At 46.8% G+C, this 12,196-nt stretch overlaps 1 protein-coding gene across 3 annotated transcripts in view; it reads left to right on the top strand.

The window, feature by feature from the left end:
• The window catches only part of CPPED1 (calcineurin like phosphoesterase domain containing 1), a 102,180-nt gene that overhangs the window by 40,811 nt on the left and 49,173 nt on the right, over positions 1-12,196 (top strand). The window contains exon 2 of one of the 3 annotated variants that reach the window (XM_028117527.2): positions 4,933-5,194. The exons of the other annotated variants lie outside the window; for them this stretch is intronic. Coding sequence (XP_027973328.1) covers positions 4,933-5,194 — 262 coding nt within the window. The remainder of the gene's footprint in view (positions 1-4,932; positions 5,195-12,196) is intronic. 3 annotated transcript variants of the gene reach the window in all.

The raw sequence follows: 12,196 nt of genomic DNA, 5'->3' as shown, positions 1-12,196 counted from the left end.
TAATTTGTTCCTCTCTAAGGTCCAAGAAAAGCTGGTATTCTCCCTGTTGGCCTCTTCCTATCCCAGCAATAGAGAAGGTCCCGTGCAAATTAGATTTTTATAAATAGACTGCGTGCGGCAGAGGATCTTGGAGATCTCTACAGTTTCTCCTTTTGTAGGGCGCGGAATCCGTGTGTATGCGCACTAATCCCCTCAGTTTGTTTAATCAGATGCCTGTGGATCAGATTGAGAAATTGCGTGCCGCCCCCCACCCCCACCCCTGTAGTGAATCAAGAACAGTGGCTGTTAGTGTGCGGGGCCCTTTTCTTGGGAGGAAGAGCAGCCCTGGTGTGTGCGTGTGTGCATGCACAGCAGATCCAAGACCAATAAGCAGGTGCCTGTGAAAGTGGCCTTGAACTACAAGGGCTTCCTCTGGTTTGGGTTTGGCTTGAAAACATCCCATCAAAATGATGGAGGGACAGAGCCGGTTTTGAAACCAATCTTTATTAGTTCATTTGTCCTCCTCGAGACTGCAAAACCTCCCGTGAGTGGATTCAAAGGCCTCAGTGCACCTGGGTGTGGCTCTTTGCTCCAGATGCACTTTGAAGACCCGCTACCTCTCTGTCTTCAACCTGACAGAACTGCCACCCAAGGAAGTAGAAGGTCGGAGCCGGGACTGACGGGCAGCCAGGGAGGAAAGCCGGAAAGGACCCCGGGGTGGTCGCATGCGTTGTAGGGAAGTAGCCTGATGAACTTTTCAGCAACCCAGAGCCTCGTTGGTGGCTGTCTTGGTTCATCCTTGTCCAGCTTCTTCACAGCCCACACGGGAGGAACAGCTGCACTTCCTCTTCCTGGGTTGGATTTCCAGAAGGCTAGGCTCTGCAGGAGTAACCACAGGTGCGTGTGGGGCTCCCACCGGGAGCATGGTCCAGGGAAAAGGAAGGAAGCACAGACTTCTTGTGAAAAATAGAAAGTGTGTTCAAATCACCCCGCACAGTAGGGGAGGGGGATTCTAGAGGAGAGAGGGATTTATGAGGATCTTGAAGGAAGGGGATTCTCTCGTAAGAAACAGAAATCTACTCAAACTTTAGGGGAAAAAAAAAGTGTGTCGGGGTTGGGGGCGGTCAGGAGGATTTTAGTGAATGGGAGGGAGGAGTCCCCTGAGAGCTGAGGAGGAGGGGGAGACTAGTGGGCACAGAGCCGGGAAAGGCAGTGGCCGCTGACTTCTGCCTTGCCTGGGTCCCCATGGCCTTCTCCACTTCGTTGTTCCCCTGTCCGAAGACCAGCTTTCTCGATTTGGGCACACATACAGAATGATCCCCGCCCTGCCTTCATGTCGTCTCATAGCTCCTCTCCTCAGTGAGGTGCATAGATACAAAAGGTTCAATTTCCAATGCCCAGAAGAGAGCGTGTGATTGGCTCAGGTGGGATCGGATGTCTCCTGAGACCAGCCAGCCATCGCCAGAGGCTGGGGTCACACTGTACAAACATGGCTGCTGGCGCTCGTCCCTCTCCGTGTGTGCCAGTGGGGGGCAGGAATCTTCTAGATGGATCTCTCCTGGAGGGGAGAGGAGGGTCTTTTGGATGCAAGCAACAGAAATCAGTGGCTGATTGAAGGTGAAAAATGGATTCATTGAAAAGATTAGAGGTGGTTCAAGGATTGAAGGAGAAGCTGAAAAATGGGCATCTGGAGAGCAGAGGGCCCCAACCAGCCCTGGGGACTTGAGAAGCCGAGCATCTGCGGCCACCATGCTCCATGCTCCTGTCACTCCACTCGAGAATCGGTGCCAGGGAGGGGGAGTCAGAGTGGCCCAGCTGACATGTGCACCCACACCTCTGCCGGGGAGAGCATGTCGTCCTAAATGGCCATCCCAGCAGAGTCTGTGAACAACTGGCTAAGGTGGTCCTGCCAATCACAGTGTGGCGCAGTTGTCAGAAAAAGGAGAGACCGAATACAGGGCCGGTAAAACCGACAGAGTCGACCACAGAGAGGGCCACTCTGAAACAAGACGCAGGGGCAGGACAGCCCTGAGGTTAGTCAGGGGACTTGCAGAGACCTGCTTGGCTGGGTTGGAAGGGAGGGGAGACGGTGCATGAACATCGTCCGCCTTTCCCAGGCTCTGACACACCTCTGCCTCCTGGAACCGATTTCCCCACCACCCAGAGTGAAGGCGGGGAACCCGGCAGCTTAGGGAAGACGCTCGGAAGCCATGGCTGTGTGCTGGCTGGTCTCAAGACTCCTTGTCCTGCAGTTCTGCTTGCTCCCACTCCCACCACCCCCCTCCCTCGCCTACCGAGCTCACCCTGTGCCAGGCACCAGTGCTCCCGTGGCTGCCGGCCTGGGACCCTTGTGCACACATGGGGTGGGGAGCAGTAGTCCTGGTCTGACTCAATGGATTGGCGGTAAGCATCGAGCGGGGAAAACCCTGAACAAAACAGAAATAAAAGCTGTCCTGCAGAGCTAGATTTCAGTAGGTAATTCTCACCAGACCCAAATATTTTCCTTTGTTGGTGCTTAAGTCTAGTGGAAGTTTTGAAAGCACTGCATTTGTAACGTCTGTATAGGTCTGCTCAGGCTGCTGTAACAGATTGCCACAGACAGGGCAGCTTTAACAACATGCATTTCTTTCTCACGGGAGGTCCGAGATCAAGGTGCCGGCAGATCTGGTGTCTGATGAGGGGCTCTTCCTGGGTTGCACATGACCGCCTTTCTGCTGTGTCCTCACACGGAGGAGAGCAGAGAGAGGAAGCAAGCTTGCTTGTAAATCTGAAGGGCAAAAGAGGTTGGAGTTGATACTGCCACACGGGCAGAATTACATATATAATTTTTCAAACCATTACAAAGACTCTCTCTCTGTCTGTTCATTTGTTTACCTGCCAGGATGATCCAATTCTCAAGAGTAACCGATTTTCAGAGTTTAATAAATTTGATCTACTTAAAACTGACGAAATTGATTTATTCCCACCCATCCAAAGACCACTGTGGTTGACCAGAAGGCAGTTAGGGAGAATTAAGTGAGGGCTGTCAGGATCGAACAAAGCTTTGCCGTGTGTGTGTTAGAGTAATAGGTAATGTGAGAGTGTCTCACCCAACACGGCAGCCTCTTCACACCTGAGCAGCAAGCGATTCAGGTGCACATCTGTGTTATAAACGAACATCAAGTAGGCCCTTTAAGACCTACAGAGTGCTTCTCACCAAAAATCCAGTTCCAACCCGTGACCTTCTTCTAGTAGCGTTTTCTTAGAGAGCCTTTTCATAATAGTACTTTACCTCTGCACTACTGTTGCGTTTGATTTCATGAACCAGAACCAGTTTATTAGGAGAAACCTTTATCTTCAAGGCAAAGCCGTGGAGGGGGAAGCACTCGGACCTTGGACTCTGGCCCTGCGGTCTACGGGCTTAGTGACTCTAGGAAGCCTCCTCTTTATTTCTGATTCAGTGTTCTTTGTTGAGTTGCCTCAAAAGACATTTCTCATTATCACCGAGTCTTCAACTCTTTCTGAGGATTAGGTATTGGGCTCCAAATTTTTTAAATTTTAGACGTTTCAGCATTTAAAAAAAAAACTGAAAAGCATAAAGAGTGCCAAAAATAGTCTAAAGATGAATGTAATGAGTATAATGTGTCTACCGGCGAGCTTCTGAAGTAAAACGTGAACACAGCTCTGGAAGCCGCCTGTATGCCACTTTCGTTAGGGATTAAGGGCATGTGACAGAAAATCCCAAGTAAGTGTGGCATGTTCTGTCTCCGGCAATGAGAAGTTTGCGGGTGAGCGTTCCCGGGACCCAGGCTTCTCTAGCTCCGTGCTCCTCCATCGTCAGCATACAGCCCTTGTTCCCGGCTCCAGCAACCCTCACGTCAGACGCCTGGGAAGGAGGTAAGGCCAGTGCAGAAGGGCTTTTCAGGAAGGGCCCCCTAACGACTTCCAATGCAGAGACTGGACTTGCACTGGAAAATACAGTCTTTAGCAGGTGCTGCTAATAAGGAAGGAGAAGGGTGATTAGGGGGGCAGCTAGCAGCTTCTCCCCTTGAGGCAAACGCTATCCTGAGTTCAAAGGGTTTTAAAATGGGATCTCTTTATGTTTTTACTCTATGTGTATGACCCCTCCCCCAGGAAGACCTAAGCTTATTTTACATGTTTTCGTGTAAATGGTAGCATGATCTGTGTGTGTTCTGCCCCAACGAGCTGTATGTGGGAGTCCTCTAGATTGACATGAAGCACGCTGGCTCGTTTCTCTCCACTGTTGGAGAGTATTTCCATGGACAAGCACCCCACAGCTTACTTACTTCCTCAGTCGCTGTGTTGTCGTCCGACAGATAAGGTGTTTGCGGTTTTTTGCTACTACATTTACTCTCTCCCATTCCATTAGCCAATCCATCGGTTTTTCTCCCCATTGTGGGTGTTATTTTCCTACTTCTTTGCATTTCTGGTTATTTTTGGTTGGACACCAGACATAGTGAATTTTACCTTGTTGGATGATGGATATTTCTCTCTTCCTGTATTTTTTTTTTTTAAAGCTTTTATTTATTTGACAGAGAGAGAGAGCAAGAGCGGGAACACAAGCAGGGGGAGTGGGAGAGGGAGAAGCAGGCTTCCCGCTGAGCAGGGAGCCCGATGTGGGACTCCATCCCAGGACCCTGGGATCATGACATGAGCCAAAGGCAGACGCTTAACGACTGAGCCACCCAGGCGCCCCCTGTTAGTATTTTTGAGCCGTTCTGGGGCACAGCTGTTTGGAACAGTTCATCCTTTTCAGTCTTGCTTTTAAGTTTATGGGCAGGGCCCGAGCCACGTTTGGTTTGGGGCTAATTTTTCCCACTACTGAAGCAAACCCCTTTGAGTATTTTTCCCAACGGCCCCTGAATTAGGAGGCTTTCCCCTCTGGCTGGTGGGGATGGGAATCGTTCCCGGCCCTGTGTGGACACTGAGGACTGTTCTCTCTGCATCTTTCAGATGTTTCCTTCCTTGGCCTGGGATGGTTCCCTCACCTGCGCTGATCTGTTCTCAGCCATCAAGGGGGACCCTGGAGTTCTCTGTCCAAACAGCTCTGTCCTTGCTCATTCTCTGCCCTCAAACTCTGGACCCCTGTTGCCTGGACTCTTAGCTCAGAGACGGCGGGCTCTGCCTGGGTCTGCTCTTCCTGCAGCACCGCGGGAGACTCTGCACACAGTGTCTGGGCTGTGGCCGGCCCCACCTCACTTGCTCCTGCCTCCAGGTCAGTGTCCTGAGCACCAGTGGTTCGTCGAATTTTCCAGTGTTTCACTTGTTCCAGGCAGGAGGGTAAACCCCGTGTGTGTTCCTTCTCCTTGCCTGGAAGCAGAAGTAAGTCCCTGTGTGCTTGTTAATTTCCTTTTTGTAATTGCTGGAGAGGTGTTTTTGGATCACATGGATTTCTTCCTCTCTGAATTGTCTGTTCTTGTCTGCCTGTTTTTTTTTTCCATTGAGAGAGGGAGAGAGAGATATATATATATATCTTTTTCTTAGTAACTTGGAATAGCTATGTATTTCACAGATTAATCTTTTGTCAGCATATCTCAGTTGTTGCTATCTTTTCTTAGATTGAATTGTCTTTTCATTTTAAAAATTATTTTTGTTGAACCGAAGTTTTAAGCTTTAATATAGTCCAGTTTGTCAGTTTCCTTTATGGTCAGTGCACTTTTTATTCTAAGAAATCATTCTTTACCCTGAAGTCATTAAGCTATCCTACTATATTTTCTTCTAAAAGCTTAACAAGGTCCTTATATTTTGGACTTTAATTTATTTGGAATTGATTTTAGTGTGTGGTGGGAGTGGGATCCGGTTTTATCTTACTGTTTTCTAGTTGTGATCGCCAGTTGCCCCAGCCCCATGTAATGATGAGTCTACCTGTGAAGACAAGAGTTAGCATGGCAGGCCTGAGACTGCCATAGGGGGGCCTGTCCACACAGCTGGCTGGCATCTGGGAACCAGCATTTTGGGGGGTTCCCAGAACTGACGAGACCTCACTGTGCCGCAGCTGTGTAGACCATGTGGCTTACGTGGAACCCCTGCTTCCATTCTGTGAGTCTGGAATGTTCTATGTGCCTGGCAGAGGCTGGCTGCATGACCAGCCCCCAATAAAAGGCCTGACACGGGGTCTTAAGGTGTTTTCTTGATAGACAACATGTCACACGTGTTGTCACAGCTCACTGCCGAAGGAGTTAAGCGTGTCCTCTGTGCCTCTCCTGGGAGAGGACTCTGGGAAGCTGGTGGCTGATTTCCTGCATGCTTTGCTGTGTATCCTCTGCTGCAATAAATCACAGCCATGAGCATGACTGTGTGCAGAGTTCTGCCCCGTGAGCCCTCCTAAGAGTCATCAGACCTGGGAGAGGTCTTGCGGACTTCTCAGAAGTAGATACTGGGCAGTGTTCGTAACGACTCCTGAACACTAGTTTCTTCATTGGAGCACCTAAGGCCTGTTCCCTCTCGGGTGGTTTATACAATTCTTGGCATATACCCTGTGCCACTCAATAAATGGTAATTAATAACCCTAAGAAAGGAGCAGGTAAAGCGCTATGGTAGTTTGGAGGAAGGTGTTAAATAATCAGCAGTAAATCTTTCAGGCGGGTATATTTTATGTTTTTGCAATTAGTGAAACAAATTGTGATTGCCAACCGTAAATAGATATGGGAAAAAAGTGTTTTTTTTTTTATCATCTTGAAATATTTATAATTCCTCTAATATCTTCAGGTAAGAATTTTCTGCCTCCCTCATTCATGTCTGAGAATTTAAAATCCCAAGGTCATTTATAACATGCTTGGCATTCCCACCTCCATGTCATGCTCTGGCCTGAATGTTTGTGTCTCCCACAGAATTCCTATTTTGAAGTCCTAGCCCCCGATGGGATGGTATTAGGAGGTGGGGCCTTTGGGAGGGGTGATTAGATCCCATTTGGGAAGTGAGTGGGATAAGTGCTTCATAAAAGGGACCCCAAGAGCTCCCCGGCCCCTCTTAACCACCACGCGAGGACGCAGCAAGACGTCGGCCACTTGCAACCCGGAACAGGGCCTCACCAGAACCTGGCCATGCCGGCACCCTGATCTTGGACTTCCAGTCTCCAGAACTGTGAGAAAGAAGTTTCTGTTCTGTGTAAGTCACCCAGTCTCTGATACTGTGTTATAGCAGCCCGAACTGAGACATGTCAATGTGTGATTTCTAACATAGCAAGCCAACTATTCAACCAGTTTCTTACATTCATACTATGTTTCTTTAGGGAGCAGTTTATTATTGGTTAATCGCTTAAATCACAAGTGATTCCATGCTTTGTCATGTTTTGAAAGACATGTCCACAGTAATTTAAAATAGTTTTTCTACAGGTATCATTTCTATATATTTCTCTGTCCATGTGTTTCTAGGAATGCCTCTATTTTGTCATATCTTAAATCCTGTTGACTTTTGTTGACCGTAGACCAGAATAAGCACACACAGAACGGTTGGCCGTATGTGCTAGAGGTCGTGAGCTGTAGCACAGTTAACTGCAAATCCTCCCCTAAAACTAGAGCTGTTGTCTGATTTGTCTGTCCCATAGAAATTCACATATCGGACCAGCTTTTCCATAGTGAGTTTTTCTCGTGGCTCGTGTGAATAGATCAGTAGTGTCCAACTAGCTTTTTCCCCTAATGAAGGGAAGCAGATAATCATGCCCATTTCAAAAACTGCTCTAAATTAAGCGTAATGTCTTTAACCATATCCACAGTGAGAGGATATCCCTTCATCACTCGTGATGATTACCGTCTCTTTCCGTTCACGTAATTCTCCGCAGCCCTCCGTAAACAGGTCTGTCTCAATTCACTTACTCTACAAAAAAAGCATCCAAAGAAGATTTAATTTTTCTGCTCACGTTTTGAAGTCTGATCTCAAACTATTCAGAAGGTCTCTGCTGCCATCCATGGTTTACCCTGTCTGCTGTCCTACCCACTTATATTATCAGTCTCATCCAGCCTGAAGTTACTGTCGTGTTTTGTCATAATCGGTCCCATTATCTTCCCGTGTCAGGCAGTTCTCCCGGTTTGGAAGCGGGAATGTCCCTAATACAGTGCTGGCTCTTCAGACCGATGAAGCAGATTACTTACCAGGCATGTTAATTGGGTGTGGGCCCTTCACCTTTTCTCTGTAGATAGCAGGCACATCACTTAGGAGAGTGTTCAGCTACAGGGAGTGGCCACCCAAGTTTTGGAGGCTTAAACAAGTAACTCTGCAGTCCAGCAGCCCAGCAGGGCCCTCAGGGTCCCAGGGTCTTTCTGACTGTAAGCCCCATCACCCTTAGCGTGCTGGCTTTCATGTTCCTGCTTGTTACCTTGTGGTCGAAACATAGGGTTCCCCTCTTATCAGGAAGGTGAATGAGTCCCTAGGATTATGCCCTCTGCACACACCTCCACCCCCGACCCCTACCCCACCAGCAGATGGACTCCTGCTGAGGTCCCCTTGGTCAGATCAGGGCTACATGGACTATTCCTGGACTCCAGGGAATCTTAGAAAACAGGGACGAAGAAAGTGCTCATTGGCATGGTCCAATCAGAGTCCATCACCAGGGCACAGCACAGTGCTGCCCTGAACAAGATTAGGTTTCTGTCGGCAAGGGAGAAGGGGTCCTGCGTACACAATACGCCACAGGTAGGAATTTTCAGTCTCTGTCTTTCTCTCGTATACCACACCACACCCACAGGTAGATACCGATAGCCACCAGGATTCAATATGAACATGCCCCCCACTTTGCCAAACTCACTCACATAGCTTCCCCTTGCTCTTAGGGGGAAAAACCCTATCTACTTATTAAAAAAAAAAAAAAAGGTCCAGAGAGGTCTGGCCCTCCCCACTGCCCACGGCCTGATCTTGCATTGTGCTGTCTGCGCTCCCTGCACCCTCTGCACCAGCCCACGGTCCTGGTTAGCATCCTCTTGCTTTGTACTCTTTTCCTACCGTGGGGCCGTGCACCTGCTGTTCACTCTGCTGAGCATTCTCTCCTTCGTCCCCTTCACCCCTGACCTTCTCCACTGGCTCAAAACCCCTTATATACAAAGGACAGAATTTCAAATATCCCCCTTCTTTGTAACACTAATAATACATTCTGATTTTACATGTATACGTGAGCCCCCTTTATTGTCCTTATCATCAGTAGACAATAAGCTCCACATGAGCAAGGACCAGACAGAATTATACCCATGATTTCTATTCTTTTAGAATGCTTTTGGCTGTGGATTTTAAGAAAAAGTGGCTTAAATAAAATAGGGCCTATTTTTCTCACGTAATAAATAACAAGTCTAAAAGTCGGCACTTGCCGGTATTACGTTGCTTAACACTGTCACGATCAGTGTCTTTGCTGTGTTCTCGTGACTCTCCTCATGACTGCAAGATGGCTGCTGTGGCCCAGGCATCCCTTCCATGTTTAAGAGAAGGAAGGGAGGGAGGCATTACCACTGGCCTGTGACCCTGTCATCAAGAAAGCAAAAGTTTCCCTGGAATCCCCCCAGGCATTTTCTTCTTGTGTCACTTTGTTACTTTGCCACTTCTAGCCAGAAGGGACCCCAGAAACCAGGTCTGTAGCTTTTTCCAGCCTCCGTACTGGAGGTGAACGAGAGAGAAAAAGGGAAGACATGGGAGTTAGGCCAGCCTACTAGTGATGGTCTGCCCACCCCTGTTCGTCCAGCATTCACCTGGACAAGTACTTTGGTGTTAGTGGACAAGTAGGAAAAACTCACTTGCTTTGATTATTTGTACATTCATTCATCCATTGTCTGAGGTGTGAGCCAGTCTCTATACTCATACCCTACACATACATTTTCTTATTCTCAGGACAGCTCTAGCAAGTAGACATTATGAGCCTTATTTTGCAATTAGAAATGGAATCTCAGGAAGAATCAATGACTTGCCTAAGGTTATGCAGCTCAGTAAGGGGCAGAACCAAGACTCAAAGCCAGACCTCCTCCCAGCAGATCCTCTTGCCTTCCACAGTGACACCCTGCTTGCTGGAGTGATTACAGTGGATCTCCTGCACTTGACCTTTTCCTGCCGGGGGGCACCGACTATGGCCTGCCAGAGTTTAGCTTCTACATTAAACACGTTTTGGTAGAAACAGTTTGTTAATAATATTGCAACAGTAATTTGGGATGATTGTATCTTTGGGGTCTAATAAAGTGACTTTCATTCCCTGAGTAGGGTTGTAATTTTTAGCATGGGGCCTGGGATGGTAGCCTACTTAATAAACATTTACCCAGCAGTTAGTCCATACTCTTAGATTCTAAATCATTTGTATAATCTTTTGCTGTTTAAGTAGGTGAGACACTGCCAGGAGCTTTTGCCCTTCATTATTCCCGAAAATCCCAGCATTCTTGTTTCAGAATAAAAGAAACCGTGATCATCTATATTCATGCCCTCAGCTTACAGCTGTGCATTTATGAACTAAAATACTCAGAGACGTTTCATCCCTGCAACATGCTCTTTAGTAGTGTGTGCGTGTGTTTTTTGTATGTTTGATTGTAAAAGTAATAAATGCTCAATTGAGAGAAATTAGGGAAGAAGAATAATGAGAAAAATTACTCATAATTCTATGCCACCCAGAGGCAATAACTATTAACATTTTTGGCATATTTCCTTTCTAATCTTTAAAAAAAAATTTTTTTTGCATAGCTGAGTTCATACATTATTTGCAGTTTTCTGCACTGTGATTTTTCATGTAACGTAAATAAGCCTCTTTGTTATTACAAGCATCATTGTGAATGGCTGCATAATGTCCCTTCATTAAAAACACACCATCTTTCATATTTTTTAAATGCGCACTAAAATAAAACAGAGCCCCTTAAGTAATAAGTAATAAGTAAATAAAATAGAGCCCCTTAAGAAAAAATACTTTGAATATTATTTTACATGCCTTAGGACAAACATTTTCTTGATAGATATTCTTCAGCATTGGTCTCTTCATTTTAAGATTTTGTAAATGTGTTTTGTGGTGTCACATGCCCAAGCGTATTCCCCATTTTGCTGATCTCTTTACTGCGGCAATGTTTGTTCTCTTTCCAAATGTCCAGTGTCTTCCTCATTTTATGGCTCCCGCGATTGGTTCCTGTTTCCCGGGCCCGTGTCATATGTCTTGATTTCTTCCTGCCCAGCAAGCACTAGGGTGCTGACCCCAAATCCAGATTTATCAAGACAACAGTGTGAAAGCATGTGTTCTATTCAGCCGCCCTCTTCCTTCTTTCTCCCCAAGAGCTGCAGAGTGCCAGGCTGTCATCTGGAAGTCTGAGTAGCTGCAACACATGTTTGAGGAGGTATGACTATCATTTCTTCTGTGGCCAGGTCTAGTGCTCAAGTTTATATGGAGACAGTATGTTTTCTCATGTTTGTTTTGGTTTTGCATTTCAAAGCCTGGAAAATAACTTATTCTACTCCCTCAAGTACCGTATGCTACAAATATGAGAACCCATCAGAACAGAAGTTTGTTTTTTTTTCTTTTAAAGATTTTATTTATTTATTTGAGAGGGAGAGAGGGTACAAGGAGGTTGGGGGGCAGAGGGAGAGGGAGACGCAGACTCCCTGCCAACCCCCAATGTGGGACTCATTCCCAGGACCCTGAGATCATGACCTAGCCGAAGGCAGACATTTAACTGAGCCACCCAGGCACCCTGGGATTTTTTAATTTTTAGTAAAATATATTTCTCTCTTTTTTTTTTTTTTTCAGAAGACATCATTTCCTCTTAAGTCAAATGCATAATTCAAGGGGTGATTTTTTTTATTTTTTATTTTTTTTTAGCATCAGGTCTGCAGGGCATATTCCAACTCTGTATTATAAGAAGAGTGGAGAACTGGTACCCAGTATTCTCCTTCCAGTTCCAAGCCCTCACCTGTGACCTTTCATTTTCTTATGTATATGAACCTGCATGTGATTGCACTGTGATTGTCAAAAAAGACTAAAACGCTTCTAGGGTTTGCAAATGGCTGTTCCCAACACAGAAATCGTTGCTGCCTCACCGAGACTTCAGTCTGACAATTTCTCTGCAGATTATTAACTGGCTTGTCTGTGCACAGGAAGCCTGTTGGTCTTAGAATGGTGTGGTGCGCTGGAGTCCAGTTTGCAGGCCCGCGACTAACAAAGCACTGGCAAATCCCTCCCTGTTTCTCTCTGTCGTGCCTCGTGGTGTGAGGATGTCCACGCTGCTCCAGGAGGCTGGTCTCTTAGAGAATAATGTGACTACCAACCAGCCTT

Source organism: Eumetopias jubatus, unplaced genomic scaffold, assembly GCF_037043125.1.
Source record: "Eumetopias jubatus isolate StellerSeaLion01/CBP00866 unplaced genomic scaffold, mEumJub1_p1.0 scaffold_12, whole genome shotgun sequence".
Classification (NCBI taxonomy): Eukaryota; Metazoa; Chordata; class Mammalia; order Carnivora; family Otariidae; genus Eumetopias; species Eumetopias jubatus.
The sequence above is the reverse complement of the archived record's forward strand: the minus strand, read 5'-3'. Positions and strand labels throughout refer to the sequence as shown.